The 20,788-nt window shown below is 55.1% G+C and overlaps 1 protein-coding gene across 7 annotated transcripts; it reads right to left on the bottom strand.

Annotated features, from left to right (window-relative positions):
• Positions 1 to 461: 461 nt before the first annotated feature.
• On the bottom strand, positions 462 to 18,650 carry BCAN (brevican). Of its 7 annotated transcripts, none has more exons than XM_003892834.5 (14): positions 18,013 to 18,650; positions 14,143 to 14,241; positions 13,130 to 13,504; positions 12,639 to 12,813; positions 12,211 to 12,338; positions 11,465 to 11,758; positions 8,320 to 8,553; positions 7,119 to 7,760; positions 3,612 to 3,719; positions 2,905 to 3,063; positions 2,236 to 2,318; positions 1,713 to 1,857; positions 1,250 to 1,440; positions 462 to 962 (listed from the first exon to the last, which is right to left on the bottom strand). In XM_003892834.5, exons 2-14 carry the CDS (start codon positions 14,231 to 14,233, stop codon positions 855 to 857), a joined length of 2,733 nt encoding a protein of 910 aa, XP_003892883.2. In that variant the 5' UTR covers positions 14,234 to 14,241; positions 18,013 to 18,650; the 3' UTR covers positions 462 to 854. The 7 variants fall into 7 exon arrangements, 5 of the variants coding, with proteins under 5 accessions (XP_003892883.2, XP_009181918.2, XP_017803520.2 ...); XM_009183654.4 differs by having other exon boundaries at positions 1,229 to 1,440; positions 18,017 to 18,648; XM_017948031.3 differs by having other exon boundaries at positions 1,229 to 1,440; positions 18,013 to 18,647.
• Between the last annotated feature and the right edge of the window lie 2,138 nt (positions 18,651 to 20,788).

Raw genomic sequence — 20,788 nt, 5'->3', positions numbered from 1 at the left:
TGCTGGACGTAAACCTTCCTGCGGCCTAACCCCCAGACGTGCTGCAGTGCCAACGGAGCTCTCCCATCACCCTCACTCTCATACTCCCATGAGGGAAGGCCCTTCCGGAAGCTCAGAACTGGGATACCAAGGCACCAACCTCTGCCTTCCTCTCTGGGACCCCAGCCCTTCTCCCTCCCAGGACAGAGCTCATTGACGTCCACTTGACTCTTAGGCACTCAGGCACTCCATCTCTTTGCACACATGCTGCATCACTCCAGCTGTCCCCCAGCACCTGTGCGTTCCTTCATTCCATAAGTACTTCCTGGCAGCTATTCTGGCACTGTTCTACTTGCTGACATCTTTGGGACATCTCTGACCTTTGGAAGCGAATAAATCCCAAAGCTCTATGTATCCTACGAGGCCCTGCCCAACCTAACCTCTCTCTGTCTGTCACAGACATACACACAGAAGTGTCCAACTTGCTTGGGCTCATACACAGTTTTATTTCCTGTTGGTTTACAGACAGTTCATCCTGCAAGCCCATTCCCTTGGAAAATCCAGAATGAGTGGGCACAGTGCTCCTCAGAGAAATGGAGGGGAGAGGATGGCTGCCAGGCAGAGGGCAGTTGAGGCACTTAGGGATTTACCCCAGCCCTGATGGAAAATCTGGTGCCCAGGGTAGGGGGAGAGGGCCTGGGCTGGGCTGGAGCCTCCCAGGTATTTCCCAGAAGCCCCTTCAGGAACTATCACCTGGACTCTAGCACCACCCCTCGTCATGTTGTGACATCCTGTGGTGGCAGGAGCACAGGGTATGAGGGAGAATTTGGGTGACAGGGCAGTGCTGTGGCCGGCAGTGTTCAAGGCCTTGCCCCCTAAGGACCTGGCGTGGGGCTGGAAGAGGGGATCAATAGCGCCTTCCAGCGTCCCAGCAGCCTCCCCTGACGTCCTTCTGGGTCCTTCTCTGGGTGCAGAGCTCGGGCCTGGGGAAGACAAACACTCACCCTCCACCCTGGCTGCTCCTCTCCTCAGAGCCTGCCCTCTGATGTTCTTGCTCAGCCCATGAGAGCCCGGAATGTGGCTGCATGTTATCAGACATCAGCACTGAAGGAACCCGAGAGCCTCCAGCCCACCTTTCCCCCTTTGCCTCAGAGAGGGGCAGTGACTGCTCCAAGGTCACATGGCCAGTGACAGGCAGGACTGAGAGTGGAGCCCAGGGCTACCGTTGGCTACTGTCTCCCACTCCTACCTGCCTCCTCCTGTCACTCACAGGTCTTCTGGGCACACAGGAGATCTGGGGGGTCTCCCAACGGCCGTTCTCTTGGCATCGGATCAGCGGCAGATTGCGCTGGGTCAGTCCTTCCCGGCACCGGTAGCGAAGCACTGTGTCCACCTCATAGCGCAGCCGTGGGCGGCCAAACACTTGAGCCAGGGGCAGCTCCGGTGGTGGCCCACAGGACACTGCAAAGGAAGACAGTTAGGAACTGGGAGCCTGGCTCTGTGGGTGACAGTTCCCAGAATCTCCATGGGGAAGAGAAAAATGGGCCACAACATGACAAAAAAAATTAGGGATTCAGAGTGGACCCATATAACTTGTTAGCTCTCCCATGGTCTGGAACACGTTGTGACTCCTCTATGTAGCCTTGCACTTTCTGTCTACAAACATCAGTTGCCCTGATCCCCTAACCCACCCCTCCACTTCCTTGCTGGGACCCTCCTTTGCCTGCCCTCACCCAGCCCCATCTTGCAGGTGTAGGACAGGTGGTAGTTGCAGGGCACATCACTCCATTGTCCCTGATCATGCCACACCATGACCACGCAGTTCTCTCCAGACAGGAAGTAGCTGTCAGGCTGCCCAGGGTTCCAGTTCTCATAGAGCTAGGGGGACGGAGGAGGTGGTGAGGAGCTCCTACACCAGGAGTACCGGGAGAGGGCCTAGAGGATCTGGGGGGGAGGACGGGTGTGCGGGGCCCCAAGAGAGGGAAGGCTAGGGCTAGGGAGTAGGGAACCTCCCGGGGAAGGGGAAAGGAGAGGGCAAGGACTTTAGGGGAGAGAGAATGGGAGCCAGAAGGGAAGAGAGAGGACACAAGGAAGGGAGGAGAGCCCAGGGAGAAGAGGCAAAGGGCACGAGAAAGGGAAGGAGGCCGGAAAAAGAAGGGGGCAGGGTCAGGAGGGGTGGGGGTGGTAGGGAACAGAAGTGCTTAGAGGAAGTGAGCTAGACGGCGGGGGTGGGGGGAGTCGACTGGGGCCTCTCACCAGGGGGACGCCATCCGACCACAAGAAGTCGCCTTCAATGGTCCTATCGTTGAGCCCAATCCACTGGTACTCCCGGTACCGGTCTAGGGAGACGAAGGGATGCAGTGAGCGCCATCGCCAGCAGATGGCGACCGTTCCCCGCTCCCGGGCGGTCTGCGGTGACTGCCTGGGAAACCCTTACCCGCGATCCAGCACCCGCCCTTCCCGGGTTCTTCTACCTCCCTCCAGTCTCTGCTCAAGGGCCAGATGGAAAGCAGGGGAATAGGGGTGGGAAAATAAGGAAGATATGAATCCAGGCTAGAAAAGGGGAGTTTTGGAAAAAGAGTAAAAATTTTTAACAAGATTGGAGTTGGAGTTGGGGGAGGCCGACGGAGGTCGGAGAGCTGAGAGGTTGGAGGGACTGGAGGCGGCCCCTTGCGCGGCGGCCCGGCCCACACAGGCGCACTCTACTGCGCGAACCTCCACTTTCCGTTCCCGAAGGCCACTGCCTAAGCGTAGGTTAGGGAAGGAGGGAGAGAGAACGAGAAGGCGAGTGAACGAGTGAGTGAGGGAATGCACGCTTGAGAAAACCAAGGAATGAGTGCATGGGTTAATGAGAAAGGCGGTTAGGCGAGTGAGAGAGAGAACGCATGGCGGGCGTGGGTCCCTCCCACCCTGTCCCCAGCCCACTGTTGATGAAGTCCTGTTCCTCGGGCGTGCTGATGCTGGCCAGATGAGCGCCGTACATCCGGCACTGGGTCTCTGCCTCCTCCCAGCTCCTTCGTGTGGAAAAGTGTTTGTAGCAGGCGCCCTGGAAGGCGTCCCAGCCCGGGTTGCAGAAGCTAAGGCCTGCAGCACAGAAGGATGGGAATCTTAGGGCACCAAAACCCAGAGGACCAGGTCGCCTGGAAGGGGCTGGTCTCCTTCCACTACCGCAGGCTGAGAGGGGCGGGACTAAGGGGGGAAGGGGGTTGGTGTCAAAGAGCTAGTAGAGAATGAGGGGGCTAGCGTGAGCCTAGAGGGGCTCTTGGGCAGGGGCGCTGGTGTCTTTTATGAGAGACAGGGACCAGGGTGAGGGATGGAGTTCTGGGCTGAGTCTCCATCGTAACGAGCAGTGCTCTCCTCTCCAGGAGAATGGAGCCTGTCATGTATTGACCACCGATTAAATGCCAGGAGTATGCTTTGCACTGGTCTCAAATGGACCCCCTATGAGAGGCATTTTGGTTTCACTTAGATAAGAAAATTGAGGGTAGGACTCAAAGAAGCTATGCAACTTGCCTAAAACAGGGACTCATTAATGACAAGGTCAAAACCAATGTCCTCCCTCCCCCTTCCAGAAGCAGCACGTTGTGGCAGAGTCCAGGCTTCAAACCTGTGCCCCGTCCCTCAACACTCACCAACATCGCACAGGTCCCCCCCATAGCCAGGCAGACATAGGCAGCGGATCCCTTCCTCCTCTTCCAAGCATGTCCCACCATTGTGGCAGGGGCTGGGGACACAGTCACCTGAGAGGGGGAAAGAAGTGAGGCCGGGGGAGCGAGACAGCCCGACTCTGCAGCCTGAGCGCTCCAGGAGAGGGTGCAGAGGGTCCCCCAGCCCTGGTCTCTCTGTCCTGAAAGCTATAACAGCACCCTAAAAGTGCTCCCTAGAGACTGTCTCTGGTCACAACCCAGCCCTGAGTTCTGGGTTTCTTTCCTCTTCCTGCTCCCCACTTCAGCACTGGCTCGGCCTTGTGCAAGCCATTGTTATGGCCACCAGTGTGAGCCCAGCCCAAAAGGGACTGGGGAGAAGTGGCCAGGAGGGCCCTCAGAACCCAGCCCCATGATGGAGAAAGATACTGGGCACAGAAAGTTATAGCTCTAAACTCTTATCGGGCTTCTGTGTGATATTGGGCAGGTCATTTTCCTTCTCTAGGCTTGGAGTTTAGCCCCACACCCCCTTGTCTTTGTGCCAGGTCCCAGCACAGTTCTGTATAGTCCAGGTGGAATGAATGGAAGTGAAGGAGGGAACAGAAGGATTACCATAGCAACAGTGGAGGGTGGTCTCCCTTGACTGCTCCTGAGACCTGATATTGGTGTGGTCCAGGTGAATACTAACCATTCTTCCTGCTGTCCACTGGGCACTCAGCCAGCCCCAGAAGTTGTTAGTGGAGATCCAGCCCACTTTCCTCACTCTAGGCCCTGCCCTTTCTCCCTCAGCTTAGGAACTAAGTTGCAGCAGCTCCCATTGTCCTGCAGTGCTGACTGGCCTCATACATGCAGCTTTCTCTCAACATCACCCAACCTCTCACCTCCCCTTCTTATATCCACAGACTCTTCCACTTACCAGTCTCCCTCTCCCAACTCCACTTTGGGCCTTCTGCAGGTTCTCCAACCTAGAATCCATCTCACTCCTTCCTTCTGGCTCCCTCTCCTCCAGGCAGTCCTCTTAGACTAACACACTACCCTGAAGGTCTGCAATCTGTTGCCTGGCTCTAGCTCCATCTGGCTAAGCCATCTGCTTTACTGGACTTTTTTTCTATGGATCCTGGGGTAGGATGTGGCTGTGCTTAAGATGTGCTTGGGTGCTATAGGAGCTGTCAGTTTCCAATTCTTTCTGGTTCAGATGACCCAGGGGAAGATGGCTCCACAGAACAACTGTGTAGGTCACGGCCCTCAGCGATGGTAAGGTCAAGGCCCTCAGCCATGGGAGGCAAAACCACTCCAGGGCAGAACCCTTCAGACTTTACCATCCACCTCTAGAAGCCATGGCCAAGGCCCACAATGCTTCACGCTGGCCTGGCCACAGATCCCACTGCCTGGTGAGAATCAGTAGGGGTGGAGAGAGGAGAAGCTGGAGTCGATTCAAAGAATTTTGCTGGGATGACCTATCTGTTTTGGGTGAAATGAATCAGCTTTTCCAGCACCACTCCTCCTGTCATCTTCCCTCCTGCCAATAGTTTCTTCCCAGCTGGTAGTGCTGCCCACCTCCCAACCCCAGAGGAAGAGGTATTTCATTTAACCCATTAAGCACCAGGCCCCACAGCGGGTAGAATCCTGAACTTCCTCCCATTCCTCACACTTTCCTGTCCCTCCTATTGTCCTTTCTGCTCCTTCCCATTCAACCCTCCAACCCTGGGGGACAGAGGCTCTCAAACTTGGTCTTTGGTCCCCCACCCAGGCCATGGGTCCCTCCCCTTGGCTGTGGGCTACAGAACCTGAACCCAGCACAGGCAGAGTCAAGTGAAGAATGCTTCTTCTTGTCATCTTCCCTCTCCCTTTTTGGGGACAAGTACTCTGCACAACCAGAAAGTTTTCCCTTCCTTTCCATTGAAACAGCAGTCAAGGAGACCTCCCACTTACCCTCCAGGTGGGGGAACTAAGATACTGTAGATACCTCCAGTTGTGCTCCTTTTCCCGCCAAACCCCCTCCCTATTCCCCACAGGGCTGAACTCCAAGGCCAATTGTGCAGGGACCTAACAGTTGACATGGGTAAGCCTGGGTGGGACACAGGATGTGATCCATCTAAGACAGGGGTCCTAGGGTTGAGGGAATCCCAGCCTTCCCCAGGGACTTCCACTGGGAATCTTAGCCTTCCTGAGTAGGGAGGGCTTCTCTCAGACCCCAGAACCTGACTCCTTCCTTCGCACTCTCCATCACTTGCTCTTCAATCTGTGTCTTCTCCAGCATTAGGTACTTTGAGACCCTTTGGGTTTGGGGAGGGTGAAGCCATTCCTTCTGGAGAGTAGGGAATGGTCATTAGTGCAGGAGTTAGTGGAGAAGAGGAAAGCTGTAGGTAGTGGGATGAGCATTAGACACCACCCCCTGCTGAGATGCAGGGCTAGGGGATGGGGGTGAAGGCACCTGAATGCCAGGGAACTGCCTCTATGCTGAGAGACCCTCAGTTCCCTCAGTTACTATGACTCTTGGCACCACCAAGATGGACTGGAAGTGAATATAAATGCACAACCCATGCACCCCGGGCTGCAGGGGTTTCTCCTCATCAGGAGTGAGGGACTGCAACTCCCAGCACTGCCTCAGACTATGGATGATGACTTCTCCAGGGGTAATGTGTACAGTCACATTTTGGAATTTCAGCAGCCAGGAAGGAAAGTGTAGACAGGCCTGAGAAGGAGAGGCTGGGGGAACAATGAGGGCTGTTAGACTGCCAGGACAGACAAGGGGAGAAGCTGAAAATGAAAAAGGAAGAGAGGCCAAGACACACACACACAGAGGGAGAGACATGGAGCCAGAGAAGAAGCATCCAAGTGCTCCTCATGACACAGACCCATGGAATGAGAGGGGTGGACAGCAGGAGATGGAGACAGAGGGTACCAGAGCTTGGTTACAAAGCGGTTTAATAGAGATTTATTTCCAAGGCTTGTTTTCCATGAAACAGTCAAAAAATACTTCACAGAAGTAGTTGCTTAAGGCTCTGTGGGGGTACGGGTTCTCCTGGACTCCAGAGGTTGGGGGATGGGGAAGGGACTCCCAGGCTTCCCTGAGATCAATGGGAGGCAGCTAAAGGGGACGGCACACAGGAGGAGGAAGGGAGTAGTGGAAAATAGGCTGAGCCCTGAAGACTGCAATAGGTGATGAGGACCCCTGGAGAGGCCTGAGGATGCTCTGTGGGACTGGTGAGATGTGAGCCACAGGTGGAGGGCCCAATGGCAAGGAAGGGTCACAGATGGTCAGTGGCAGGACTGGGGTCACAGGGTGAAGACTCGGAGAGCTGGGATGGAAGTCACAGGGTGGGTATCCGAGATTGGAGACCCATAGGTAAAGGTGGGTAAGGGAATGAAGGCAAAGGACAGGAGAGTTTGGGATGATGGTGGGTTAAAGGACTACAGGTCAGGTGACCCAGAGTTGCAGGGGGAGGAAAAGGAGTAGGGTAGAGAGGGCAGTTGAGCCTTGGGCAGAATTACCTGATGCGGGGACCACGGCCACTCCACCTCGGCTGGCGCTGTCAGTGGGCAGCACTGGCTGGGCCTGCACTGAGGTCCCTGCCGGGGCAGTTCTTCCAGAATTATCTTCAGAGGGGGCCTCCAGCTCCCTGGTACCCTCAGGGGCCCGTGTGGCTGGAAGCAGGGAAGGGGCACCCTCAGAGCTTCCTGTCTCCTCGCTCTCTCCTCGAGGGACCCCAGATAGCTCAGGACCACCGGTTTCCTCCCCCGCCTCTCTTGCCCCAGCCAGAGTGGAAGGTGATGGGGATGCTAGGTTCCTCTCCCTGGGAGAGGGCAGAGTCTCAGTAGGTGGTCCATGGACCCTTGGAGGCCTGGGAGTTTCTGACTCTCCATCAGGAAGTGGTGATACACCAGGCTGCAGGACTGCCCTTGCTGGCGCCTGAGAGAGTGACTCCTGGGCTGCTGGCTCAGTGGGGAGAGAGACCTCAGGGCCCGGGCTGCTGAACTCGCTGGGCCATGCCCACAGAGCCTCATCCTCCACCTCTTCCTCCTCTTCTTCTTCCTCTTTCTCTTCTTCATCTTCATATTTCTCTTCTTCCTCCAATGCCTTGCCTTCCTCTTCTGAGAACACCGTGGGCGGTACCATGGATTGAGTTTCAAATTCTAAGCAAAGCACAAACGGTTCAGCACCAGGGACAGCGCCCGCCCGAGGACCGAAAGAAAAAAGGGAAGGGGAGAAAAGTGGGGCTGGGGAGGGTGAGCCCTGGGGAATAGGGAAGAGCCCGCCCTGAGGACGGGTGATCCTTGCTCCACACTGGAAGAACTTGACCCCAGCTACATTGTTGAGGCAACACTTGAGAAGGCTCTGTGAGCCATCATTAGCCCCGGAGAACATGGTCATTGCATCTCCCTCCTACTCTGTCAAAACTCTAGTCTGTTTTGGGTGTGTGAGGTGGAAGAGGGACCAAAGGAGGGAGGCCCCGCCTTTCCAGGGCGCGGCTCCTTGGTGCAAGCATCTCTAACTCCATAGAGTTGGGGGTGGAATTTACTGGAAAAACAAAGGTTGGGAGAGGGACAGGAAAGGTGCCCTGCACCCCTGAGCTGCTGAGCAAGGACAGGGCAGAGTCATGCCATGCATGACGCGAGCACCAACCTAGGCTTGCCTCTTCTGCCCCCAACTTCTTTCAATCAAGACGTCCTTAGGATAAGGGATTTGAGTTACCTGGGACTGTCCTAGGGGCCTCTGCTGGGTCTTCTGGAGTGGAGCTTCCACCTCCTCCGTCTTCCATGATGGGGATGGAGTAGATGGCCCCACGGGATTCACTCTCCATGGCTTCCTGAGGCAGCTGCAGTTCCTCCAGGGTCTCTGTCACTGTGACGATGGCCTCTAGTCCATCAGAGGCTGGGTCGGAAGCTGGGTTGGAGGCCTCAGGAATGGCAGAAGGCTGGGCTGAGTCTGTGGCAGGAGGAAAGTATTGATGCGAGGCTGAATAGGTAGCTCTGCCCTCCCAGGTCACAACCTGCACCAGGGAATTCTCTCAATTCTCTCACATCTTCCCAGTGGAGCACCTACTGGGGCGCAGGGAGCATCCCAGAACTTCATCACTCATTTCTCAAGCATTCATCAAGTGCCTACTGTGTGTCATGCCAGGCATTCTCCTGGGCACTGAGGATACAGTGTAGAACGAAACAGCAAACCTCCTACCCTCAAGGGAAATTATATTCTAGAACAGACGACAAACAAACATATATTATAATGTTACAAGATAAAGAACACTTGAGCAGAGTCAGAAGACAGAATGATGGAAAGTACTACTTTGGAGTGGTCAGGAAAGGCTCAAGTGAGAGATATTCCCTAGGGGGAGGGGCTGGAGCCAGCAAGATGGATGAAACAGCTTTAGTACTTTGGGATCTTGGGCTTGGGGCAAGGTGTGAGGGGTCCCAGCCATCCCCAAATTCTTTTATTTTTTAGACAGAGTCTCGTTCTGTCACCCAGGCTGGAGTGCAGTGGCACAATCCCGGCTCACTGCAACCTCTGCCTTCTGGATTCAAGTGACTCTCCTGTCTCAGCCTCCCAAGTAGCTGGAACTACAAGCATGCGCCACCACTACTGGCTAATTTTTGTATTTTTAGTAGAGACAGGGTTTCACCATGTTGGCCAGGCTGATCTTGAACTCCTGGACTCAAGTGGTCCACCCACCTTGGCCTCCCAAAGTGCTGGGATTACAGGCTTGAGCCACTGCACCCAGCCTCCAAAATTCTTGAAATAGGAGGGGAGAGGCTTGTCATTTCGTCAGGATAGCTGGAGGGCAGAATGCAGGAATAACTTCAGGCACTACCTGAAGATCTCAGTGGTGGGGCAAGTAGGCTAGGGAAAGGGCCACCTCCTTCTGGGACCTACTCCCTTCAAATAACCAGAAGTTTAGAATGGTTTACTTGTCCTCTGGGGAAGGGAGCCAAGAGCAGAACACCAATGAAGTGAAGGTGGAATTGGGCTAAGAAAAGCCCTGAAGGCTGTCTGTGCTCAGCCAGGCAAGACAGGACAATGAGTCCCTGCCCTTATCACCTGCTCCAGTGAGCCTTACTCCTCACCAGACCTTGTGTCCTTGCTGCCTCTGTCATCCACCAATTGTGTCCCAACTGTAGTCATATTCCCGCTCCCCTGACCCTCCTCATGATCCAGGCCATTTCTTTCCAAAACAGTGCTTGGCTTGGCACACAATCATAGCCAGTACACAGAAGTTTTAGCTATTACTATTACTACTACTACTACTACTACTATTACCCTTGTTCCAGGAGATCTTTTCAGATGGACCTGTCTTCCTATGGACTTTTACTTGCCCACCCCTCCCCAGCCCCCAGCCAGATATGTCCACAGATCTGTCCCAATGGTAGTAATGCTTTTCTCTCAGTCTCTCCTCATCCCGGGAGTGAAGCATCTTGTCTTCCCTTTGACTGGGGGTTCCCATGGCAAAAGCTGTGTCTTCATCCTTCAGACCAAGTGCTCCCTTAGGGTGAAGGCTGTGTCTGTTCCTTCCATTTCTGCTTCCAGCTCTTGTGACAGCATTTCAGGCTTACAACTGGGGAAGGACCTAGACACCCCATGGCAATGCCTGTCTTATTGTCAGTTACCCTTGGCCTTGGCCTTTTGCCTCTGAGGGTCCCAGAAACTGCCTCCCCCTCAGCTCCCAACATAAGATATGGGCAGGTTTGGGTGCAGTGGCTCACACCTATAAATCCCAGCACTTCAGGAGTCCAAGGTAGGCAGATTGCTTGAGCCCAGGAGTTCAAGACCAGCCTGGGCATGTGGCGAAACTCCATCTCTACAAAAATTTGCTAGACATGGTGGCATAAATCTGTGGTTCCCCCTACTCCGGAGGTTGACATGGAAGGATCCCTTGAGCCCAGGGAGGTTGAGGCTACAGTGAACCATGATCGCACCACTGCACTCCAGCCTGGGGAACAGAGTGAGACCCTGTCTCAAAAAAACCCGAAAACAAACCATAAGACGTGGGCAGAAAGCTATCTCTATTCCCAACTGTGCTTAAGGTCCTGCTCCCTTTAGGGGGAATTGAGTCCATCCACCAGTATTTGGTAGTTAAAGATCTGACACTTTCTTTTTTTTTTTTTTTTTTTGAGACAGAGTCTCGCTCTGTCGCCCAGGCTGGAGTGCAGTGGCCGGATCTCAGCTCACTGCAAGCTCCGCCTCCCGGGTTCACACCGCCATTCTCCTGCCTCAGCCTCCCGAGTAGCTGGGACTACAGGCGCCCGCCACCTCGCCCGGCTAGTTTTTTGTATTTTTTAGTAGAGACGGGGTTTCACCATGTTAACCAGGATGGTCTCGAACTCCTGACCTCGTGATCCGCCCGTCTCGGCCTCCCAAAGTGCTGGGATTACAGGCTTGAGCCACCGCGCCCGGCCTAAAGATCTGACACTTTCTTAAGCTGTAGTTTCTGGAAATCCTCCAGAGGGCTCCTGAGGGCATTTGGTTGTTGACCGGAAGAACCTGAGCAGATTACTCATTGAATTCACAGAATGTTGGTCAACTCTGCTCTGCCAATAAGCTGGCAGGAAATGGGAGCTTATTCAGCAGCCCAGCTGGAGCAAACAACGCATGGACTACTGGTGGGAAGGCAGATAAGGAGAGGCCAAAAGGTGAGCACTCCTTGGGCCAAACAGCTGACAGACACCACACCAGAGGGCAAGCCCAGATTTAGAACCCTAGATGACAAGCTGGATTTCACCCACGACCCCTTCAGGCAAATGGCAAAGCCCTGAGCTAAACTGATCAGACTAGGGTAGGATTTTTAGGGCTCAACTTTGCCTTTCTGAGATTGGTCTCAGCTTCTGCAGGGAGGTGGGCTCACCTCGGAAGCAGTAGACGTTGAAGCGGCTGTGCTTATTGGGGAAGCCAGTCTGGTTGGGGAAGAGGAAGAGAGTCTTGACACCAGGCAAGCCCCCACCACAGCGCTGGCTGGGTGTGACAATGGGGTAGCGCACACTGCCATCAGCCAGCCACCCTGGGCTGCAGCGGTCCAGGCCACCGTCCCAGGCGGCATACAGCTGGCCCGTGGTGGCAATCTCTGCACCCCGCTCCTGGCAGTACGCCCGTGCTTCCTCCAATGTCAGCTTTTCTGGAGGATCACCCAGGAACAGTTCTCCTAGGTGGAGAAGAGAAGACTGGGTTACCAGGCAGCTGGTAGCTCCTTCCACTCTGGTCTCCCATGGGAACCCTGGGCAAGCTTCTCCAGTTCCCTCATCTGTGTCAGGGAGTCAACTACTCTAGGATCAAAATCAGAATAGAACCTCAAGATGGACATTAGAGCTCAAAGAGATGGAGCCCAAACTTCTCATTCTGCAAAGCCATGCACAGAGTCCACCCAGCAGGTGGTAGATGAGTTAAACTCGGTATCCTGCCACCTGGCTGAGACTTTGATCATGAGCTTGCCTCTGTGACAGTGTTTGGAGAGAAGGACACCAATTTTCTCCTTACTCCTGCTTGCACCCTTAAACTTAGGAGGGATAGTAAAGTCCTGCCGAGGCCCTGGGAGGACCTATGGGCAGCATGGGGGGGTAGGAGATTGTCCCCTGGGAACCTCTCACTCCTAATCACCATTTAGGTCTTCAGCATAACAGTAGACATCATAGAGGTCATCCGGGTCCACCACACCATAGTTCCGGACCCCGGGGAAGCCATCCATGTCTCCGTAACAGGCCTCTCGTGGGGTCTGGATGGGATACCTGGGGAGGAAGGACAGAATCACTTAGTACAGATGCTTTCACCAGGGAGCCAGCCCATATTGACTCTACTGAACCCCACTGCCACCACAGTGCAGCCACTTGCTGACAGCTCGCTGTCCTCCTAGCTCTACAGGGATGCACATGCTCAGGGTCCTCACCTCCCCTCCTCAGACCAGCCTCATCCCCCAGAGGCAAAGAGCCCTGCGTGCCCAGCCTGACGCCTCAGGCAGCACCCGGCAGAAGAGGGGCCATGGCCACCTCAGGGGCAAATAGAAGCCCCAGTCCACAGCCCCTGCCCACCTCACGGTCTGATCCGACAGCCAGCCAGCATCACATTGCTCATAGCCCCCAAGGTAGGCGGCATAGAGCTGCTCCGGGGTGGCGATGTGGGCTCCAATGCGGGCACAGGCTTCCTGGGCCCCAACAAAGGAGAAAGCGTAGCGGGCAGAGCCCTCTCGGTAGAGAAAGACGACCCCTGTGGGGCAGAGAGGACCCCGGAGCCAGGTGAGCACCCAGCACACTGGCCTCCCCTCACCCTCCTTGTCACTCCTCTGTACACAGGGGTAAAGGTCAATTGTGCTCACTCTACAGCATGAGGGACTTAAGTTAGATGGTGGGGAGAATTTCCTCTACCTGAAGAGAGAAAGGAGGCCTGTGTCTCCTCACTCTTTTTCCAACCCAGGCTGCGCCTTCCAGCTACGTTTGCTTCCCTCTCACACTGTGGGCTCCCCAAGGGCAAGACTCCTCCCTTCCCTCCCTCCCTCCCTCTGGGAACCTCCCTGCCCTCTCACCTTTCACCTTGACCTCCACAGCGTCGCTGCTGTCATCGATACCGTGCTGGACCTCGCAGCGATAGATGCCTGAGTCGTTGGGGCGCAGCTCGCTCAGCGCCAGGGAGACATCGGTGAGCGACGCTGGGTACGCAGGTAGTGCCACGCGGAACCGGTAGGCCTCATTCACCTTGACGCGAACTCCCCGCGCCACCAGCACCTCTGCCTCCCGGCCCCCGGACAGGAAAGTCCACTTGACCCGCGGAGATCCCAGCACGGCCCGGCGGCTCGGCGGCGGCCGCAGGTAGTGGACGTGGCAGGGGATGGTGAGGGCGCCACCAAGCACACCCTGCAGTGGCGCGTGACCGGAGATGCGCACGCGAAAGGCGCGGTCCTCTGTGAACGGGTGGAGCCGGCTAGAACTTAACGCTGTAGACCCTCAGAGTCCCACCCGGTGGGCTGCAAGCCCCGATCCAGGATCCCTCCTTCCAGCCCCAGGATTCCCCGGCCCCTCTAGAACCAGGGGCCAGGGTCCTGCAGCCCTACCTCTGGGTCCTCCAGTACCATCACGGTCTCCAAACCCATCCGCCAAAGTCTCCCAGTCAATTCTGCCCCCGGATTCCTTGCCCTGCTCTCAGAGTGTTCCACTTCCTCTCCAAAATTCCTAGACCACACCCCAGGGTCCTCCAACCTCGCCCCCTGAGTCCTCCAGCCCAGTTTCCCGGTCTGCTCCCTTTAAGGCCTCCTTCAGGGTTTCTCCCAGTCCCACCCCTTTCCCACCTGCTAGCTCCAGGATCCCCTATCCTCCACCTTAGGGACCCAAAGCCTTGCACCCAGTGCCCCTCGTTAGTCCTGCCCCATGATTTCTCCAATCTACCAGATGCTCACAGCTCAGCCTTTATTTCCAAGTGTTCCAGCCTGGACTCTTCCCCACAACCCTCCCAATTCTCTCTCTTTCTGGGGCCCCTAAGCCTGGAAGCAGTTGGTTAGGACTGAACAAGACAGAGATGGTGACCCCAAGTGGGGTTGCTTACCTGCGCTGTCTCCTTCCAGAACATCTGCTAAAGCTGCAGGAGCCTGGGCCAGGACCAGGGCTGCCAGCAGGGGCAGGAGTAGCTGGGCCATGCTGCAGGCTGACAGAAGGACATGAGAAAGAAAGATGGGGTTAGTCTTCAAGATGGACTTCCCCCGGCTCCCTACTACACCCATGTGGGTTCACACATATCCTGGCTCCAGAAGTCCCCTACCTTCACATCACCAGGGACTCTCTGTTTCTGATCCCCATCTTCCCACCAAGGGATTCCTTCTCAGAACCAAGACCTGAGTCCTAGTCAACTCACTGTGTGACCTAAGCCAGCTCCTTACCTTCTCTGGGCCTTTATTTTCTTATTTATAAAAGAGCATCATCATTACTACCTCATGAGTTGTAATGGAACCATGTGCTTTGAGAGTGTTTTGTATCTTGAAACTCCTGTACAAATGTATAGCACCAGGCACACAGTAGGAGCTCAGTATATAGCATGAATGGTGGGTGCTATTATACTCAGAATTCTATCTGCTCCTCCCAGTGCCAGACTCCTTCCTTGAACCCAGAGCCTTCTCCCATAGTGCCTCTCTAGCCTTTCCTGCCTTCTAGACGGTCCCTGCCTCCATGGACACCATACTCACCTGGTCTTTTCCAGGAGGGCCTTCTAGACTGAACACAAGTAAGCACAACTTCTTTTGAGCTCACCATCTCCTCTACCTCCTCCCCACCATTATTTGTAAGGAAACTCTTCTCTTTACTCCCCAACATTCTCCATCCCCCTTCCTTGGCTGCCTCCTCCTTTCGTCTTCCCAGCCTCTCCTTTCTGCCTGGCACGGGCTTTCCCACCGGAACTCTTGGCTCAGAAATCAGTTGGGACAAAGCCCCTGTCTCTGCCAGTCTGGCCTCTGTCCAGCCCCTCCCTTCCCCCACCCTACCTTTTGTGAAAGCCTTGGGCTGGAGGGCGGACTAAGGGGGGTGAGAATAAATGGGAGGGGCTACCCCTTCCTACCCCTGGCTATCAGAAGCTGTAGAAGCCAGAATATTCCTCGAAGCGCTTACACTGTCATAAAAAGGATGTGGCATGACATTGAGAAATGGAGACTCAGGCTCAGAGAAGGATAGGGCTGACCCTGGATCCCTAGCAAAGAAAAGTCAGGCACGAGGGCAATGTGCTCCCAGGAGAGAAGGCTCAGAGCTACATCATCTATAAGGGTTGGGCTAAACTTAGAAGAGCATGGAGATCCAGGTCTGCCATGGAATAGGCCAATGATGCAGCAAGAGAATTGAAGGTTAGACTATAGGCAGGACTCCTAGAAATCAGGTTTATTCCACTGGCTGTGCACTCCCATTCCAGGCCCACTGTTTATCCCCCATCTTCCCTGCCCTCTCAGCCTCTGCCTTCATACCTGCCCCTGTACTTTCCTAAGCCTGAGCTGATGGGAAATTTCCTACTTTCCCCAGATCCTCCCACCTCCCTGCCATCATAACCTCCATCTCCCCCACTGTGTCTTGGTATCATTTCCTAGGGTCAGAGTTGGGAGAGGGGTGGCACAATCAGATGTTTAGGGCCTCCCTCTGACCTTTGAGAGGGAGGAGGTTCTTGATGGGGCCAGATTAGAGGTGCTGAAACCAGCTCCAGGCATGGGGGTGCTTGAGAGGACTGTTCTGGGGCTGGAGTGGGGACCATTGGGCATGAGCAGCCAGTGCCCACCGGGTGCTGGGAAGACTGTTTGCCATGCATCTGAGCTGTGCCAAGGCCTGGGCCCGGTCCCCTTCTGGCGCCCTCCCTCCCTTCTCTCTGGGCTGGAGCTGGAGTTGGAGCTGCTCACAGACCTGGCTCCCATCTCTCTGACAGGCGGCCCAGAAACCCATATAGTTGGAGTCACTTTGGGGCCAACACCCTGTACCACTCTTTCACCTCTGTTCTGACAGTGGGAGAGTGATAGAAGAGGGTCTAAGGCCAATGAGGACCTAACTGCTCTGGAACATGGAGGGCAACCTACCCTTGACCCCAAAAATGGCAGTCACTGACCAGTGACACCAAGAGGGCAGCCCCGTGCAGTTCTCAGAGAGCTCTGTCTCTCCAGTCTCGGTCCTCAGCCTCCCAGGTGCAGCTAGGAGCCCTGAGGAAACTCAGACTTCCCCACATCTGGTACCAGCCTCGGAACCCAGGGGTCCAGGATTCTGTGGCCTTCTCTATCCCACACACCACTCACCTCCATTTCATCTTCTCTTCCTCCAGAGCAGGCCACACCTCTCCGTCTCTAACCCTGAGAGCTCAGAAGTCATGCTGTCCCTTCCCTTGATGCCACAACATCCCCCTCTCTGTTTCTGCTCCAGCCTCTTTATCTCTGCCCTTGTTTTGAATTTCTTGAGCTGTTCAGGAAACTTTCCTCTTGTCACATCGTTTCTGTCTGATCCTGGATGTCCATCTCACTCACAGTCTTCGTAGACCCAACCCAGAGAGTTAAGACCAGGTTCTCTCTCTCTCTCTCTCTCTCTCTCTCTGTGTGTGTGTGTGTGTGTGTGTGTGTGTGTGTGTGTAGGCATGCACATCCACCACCTCCATGCTGAACACCCATCAGCTGGCAGCCAAGGCCTGTCCCATAGGAACTGAGCTCCAGCACTCAGCAGGGTCAGCAGGGAGGCACCAAAGAAGCCAGAGCTTTGGCTATAGCAGGAGTGAAGCTCTCTGCTATCCTCTTAGCATCTTCATGAGGAGCAACATGAGCCTACAAGATATCAGCGGGGCCTTAGGGCCTGTAGGAGTAATTGCAATTATCATATAAATAGTCCTTTTTATTGGAAGCACAACTAATAATACTATTAGCAATGTCACCAGCCGAGCTGTTGCAGATCCCTCTCGTATAGAGTCTGAAATGTGGATGATGCTGTCATAAATAGCAAAGTTAGCCACAACAACATAGGCATTGGTAATACTGTGGGTGGGTCTATGGGTAACACTGTTCCCTGATCTTACTGTTATCATCTGCAATCTAAGTAATGCAGATAATAATGGTGCCCCTCAGAATTGATGCCAATCTCTTGGTCCTATTAGAACCATGTAGGCAGAGCTATTCTAATAGGTGGGGGAATACAGGATATGGAAATACCTGGGAGAGGGAATTCCCAGGCCCTTGGGAATTGGACTTCCTGGCAGTGCTAGGAAGGAATGCAACAGTGGTAACGGAATTCCAACTAATAGCTGGAATATTACTAATGTCTACCTGAGCCAGTTCTCCTAAATGCTTCCTGTGGATAGCCTCAACTGTGAGAAAAAGATTATTTATATTTTGCTCATTACACCAATGAGGAACCTGAGGTTCAGGGAAGTCAACTAACTACCCCAAGGTCACAGAGCAAGGAGCCCAGTTGGGATTCCAGCCGAAATGGGCACCCCGACCACCTCCTAGAGAGGCTCTGATCGGCTGTCTTGCCGGACTACAGTAAGGTGTCCCCAGAAGGGTTGCTGGCCGCTGCTCCTGGAGCTGCCTGCAGCGTGGGGAACGGAGGCAGGGACTGATCCTGACCGCTACCGCCCTGCCTGGGACAAGGTCGGAAATCTAGGGGGCCGCGCTGGGACAGGAGCGCGCAGCAGGGAAGACGCGAGGACCCGAGGGGTTGCTGATCAGACTGCGAGCAGCAGGGCGGCTGCCACTGGCAGAGCTGGAAGCATGTAGATCAGAGATGGCAGCAGCAGCTGCGGGAGCTCGGGGCTGTCCGGCAGCCTACCCCGCTGCGGTGTCAGGAGTCGACGAGTTGGGTGCCCCAGAGCCTCGAGGCAAGGGCTGACAGGCGGGGGGCGCAGACCAGGCGGGCACTCCCTTCTCTCTGTCCCCGACCCCAGGGCGGGCGGCGGGGCTGTGGAGGCACTCACCTACCCAGGGCTGGGGTTGGGGCGCGGCACTGAGAAGTTTGTAGCCTCCTCCGGGGGTCTCCTCTGGGTCTACGTCTGGGTCCTGCAGCTGCAGCTGAGACTGCGGCGGGGACTGTGCGAGCTCAAGAAGAGGCTGGGGCCGCAGGACATTCGGAAGAGGGCGCCGGCCCTCCCGGCACCGCACAAAACCCCCTTTCTTCCCCCCGCCCCTGCCCCGCCCTCCCCGGGGCCACCCCCGCCCCCTGGTCGGGAGCGCGGGGGGCTCGGGACGGTCACGGGACCCGCTGCCTTCTTTGCGTTGGCTCCCGGCGGCAGCGGCGAAAGCAAGGACGAGCGAAGTAGGACATCGTTCAGCGGATGAGAAGCCGAGGGCTTGGGGGTGGGGGGGTGGGGGCAGGAGGAGCGGGGAGGGAGCGTTCGCTGAGCTAGAGGATGACGATGTTGCAGCTGGAGAGGTGGAAGTTGGACAACCAGAGGGACTTCTCGTTGGTCAAAGAAGGAGGAGGGATTCAATTAGACTGTAGGAAGTGGATGAAGGGAGAATGGGGGCTTTGCTCCTGAAAAGAGGCACCCTTCCTAATAAAAATGGGAAGCTCTTTTCTGGAGGTAGAATGGAGTGCAAATGCCCGTAGCTACCTCCCTGGAGGCAGCTATGATTGGGCTTTGGCTCCTGTAGTGCTCCCACTCCCTGCACAGAGGAGGAGCTGACTTTGCAGCTGGAAGGATGGAGGTTAGACAGCAGAATCATGGGTTAAGCAAAGCAAGTCAGGAAATCTCTAGACCTGAGGTGGGGGTGGGGTGCGGGTGGCACTGTGAAGGGACATTACCAGTCATGCAAACCAATGTGCAAAATGCAGGCGTTGCTGGGAGCCCAGAAGGCCTACTGGCCAGGGCTGTGGATGCTGAATGTGCAGCCTGATGCCAGGGGGTGGGCCTTGAGTGCTGCCTAGCCAGGAACTCCTCAGTGCCCAGAATACCAATGACCCTCCTTTCCCCCAGCTCCAGGGCCTCTCTGCTTCCCTCTCCTTTCCCAGGCTCTCTGCTTTTCCCTCCTCCTTCCTGGGACTGTAGGCAAAGCCCCTGGCATGGACAGTGGGCAGGACAGCCAGATGCCTAGATTCCCTCCCCTGGATACCAATACTGGCACCAAGGATAGCTTTGGAGGGCTTTGATCCCCATAATCTCCACAGCATCTTCAAAATACCCCAAGTAAAGTGAGGTGCGCTCAATGCAAATGCAGCCTCAAGGCAGATCCCCAGCCTTCCATCTAGACTGCACCCTAGGTCCCTCTTGGGAACTCTGGACTGCTCCCCACTGAATGTGCCAGCGCCCCCACTCACCACTGCCTGGCTTTCACTCCCAGTGCTATGGACTTGGTTTCAAAGGGCTTTGAGAAGCTCACAAATAAAACCCACTCCAAATCTTTGAGGATCTAAAGGGAAGATTCTGGCCCCTTCTCAGAGACCCATCTAACTGTAGGAACAGGACAAGAAGACCTGGGGGATAGGGAGGGGTGGATGGTAAATTTCCTTACCGAGAAAAATGCAGGCTGGGTGCGGTGGCTCATGCCTATAATCGCAGCATTGGAAGGCCAAGGCGGGCGGATCACCTGAAGTTAGGAGTTCAAGACCAGCCTAGCAAACATGGTGAAACCCCATCTCTACTAAAAAAATACAAAAATTAGCCTAGTGTGGTGGTGGGCACCTGTAATCCCAGTTAGTCGGGAGGCTGAGGCAGGAAGGATTGCTTGAACCTGAGAAGCGGAGGTTGCAGTGAGCCAAGATCGTACCCCTGCATTACATCCTGGGTAAAAGAGCGAGACTCCGTCTCAAAAAAAATTAAAAAAAAGAAAAAGAAAAGAAAAGAAAAATGCCCCAGAAAGGGATGCAAGACTGAAGGGAACAGAGGAAGGTGCTTGGGAGAGTCTGGGAAGGAAGGGATCTCAATCTATTTACTTCATTAAACAAATATGAGTTGAATTGAATTCCAACTGTGGACCAGGAACTGCTCGAGGTCTGGAAATGCAGTTCCAATTCTTCTAGTAGAAAGAGGGGATCTGAGAAGGCCTTTAGGGACAGGTCTGGGCAGCCTTAGGATGTCTTTTTGCTCCCTTTAGATGTTGCATCTCAGAGTTGCAAGAAAATCCCCCTTCCTCAGGACAGTCTCAGCATGGATGCGTGTGTCCAGCCTATCTCCACACTGGCCCTACAGGGCTTGAGGCCAGCCAGGCTGAGCCAGGCAACCAAGCGGCTGAAATTTAATCCCAGTGGTGGCTCAGATGTAACCACAGTTCTTGCCTCAGGGAAACCTGGCTGTGACCAGAGAAGGCAGAGAAAGTGACCTTCCTTACCACCTCTCCTCATGACCAGAAGGGTTGGCACTCACTTCGGTGCCCTGGGGGAGTCCACCCTTGACTGAGGCCAGCAGCACCTGGGTCTGGACAAGGGCTGGTATCAGACAGTCTGTTCCAAAAGGCAGATCCCTGGTGGGAGACCAGACGTGGTAAGAGAACAGACAGCTGCTATTGCACAAATGAGGACTCTGGCATCACAGGCACTGAGGTCAAATTCCTGTTTCGTCATTTGCAGTGGCAGACCTCAGAAAGGGCCCTGTTCCTCCTCTGAAGCTCTCTTTTCTGAACAACGGGCTGAATAATATCTACTGCACTGGGCAATATCTACTGTACCTGAACTGGGCAAGGGAAACCCCTGGCCCATGACTTGGGCTCAGCAAAATCTAGTTCTTTTCCTTTCCCAGTCACATACACATGCGCACA

The sequence above is a fragment of the Papio anubis genome, chromosome 1, assembly GCF_008728515.1.
Source record: "Papio anubis isolate 15944 chromosome 1, Panubis1.0, whole genome shotgun sequence".
Lineage (NCBI taxonomy): Eukaryota > Metazoa > Chordata > Mammalia > Primates > Cercopithecidae > Papio > Papio anubis.
Note: the sequence above shows the minus strand (reverse complement) of the source record. Positions and strands in the feature narration are given on the sequence as shown.

Excerpts from the sequence above, each read along its gene's own strand:
- BCAN (XM_009183648.4), bottom strand. The coding sequence starts at position 14,903 with ATGTTGGGGAGTAAAGAGAAGAGTTTCCTTACAAATAATGGTGGGGAG. Across the intron at positions 12,339-12,638 it reads CTGTCGGATCAGACCGTGAG|GTATCCCATCCAGACCCCAC; the intron begins GTGGGCAGGGGC and ends CTTCCTCCCCAG. Across the intron at positions 3,064-3,611 it reads GGGGGACCTGTGCGATGTTG|GCCTTAGCTTCTGCAACCCG; the intron begins GTGAGTGTTGAG and ends TCTGTGCTGCAG.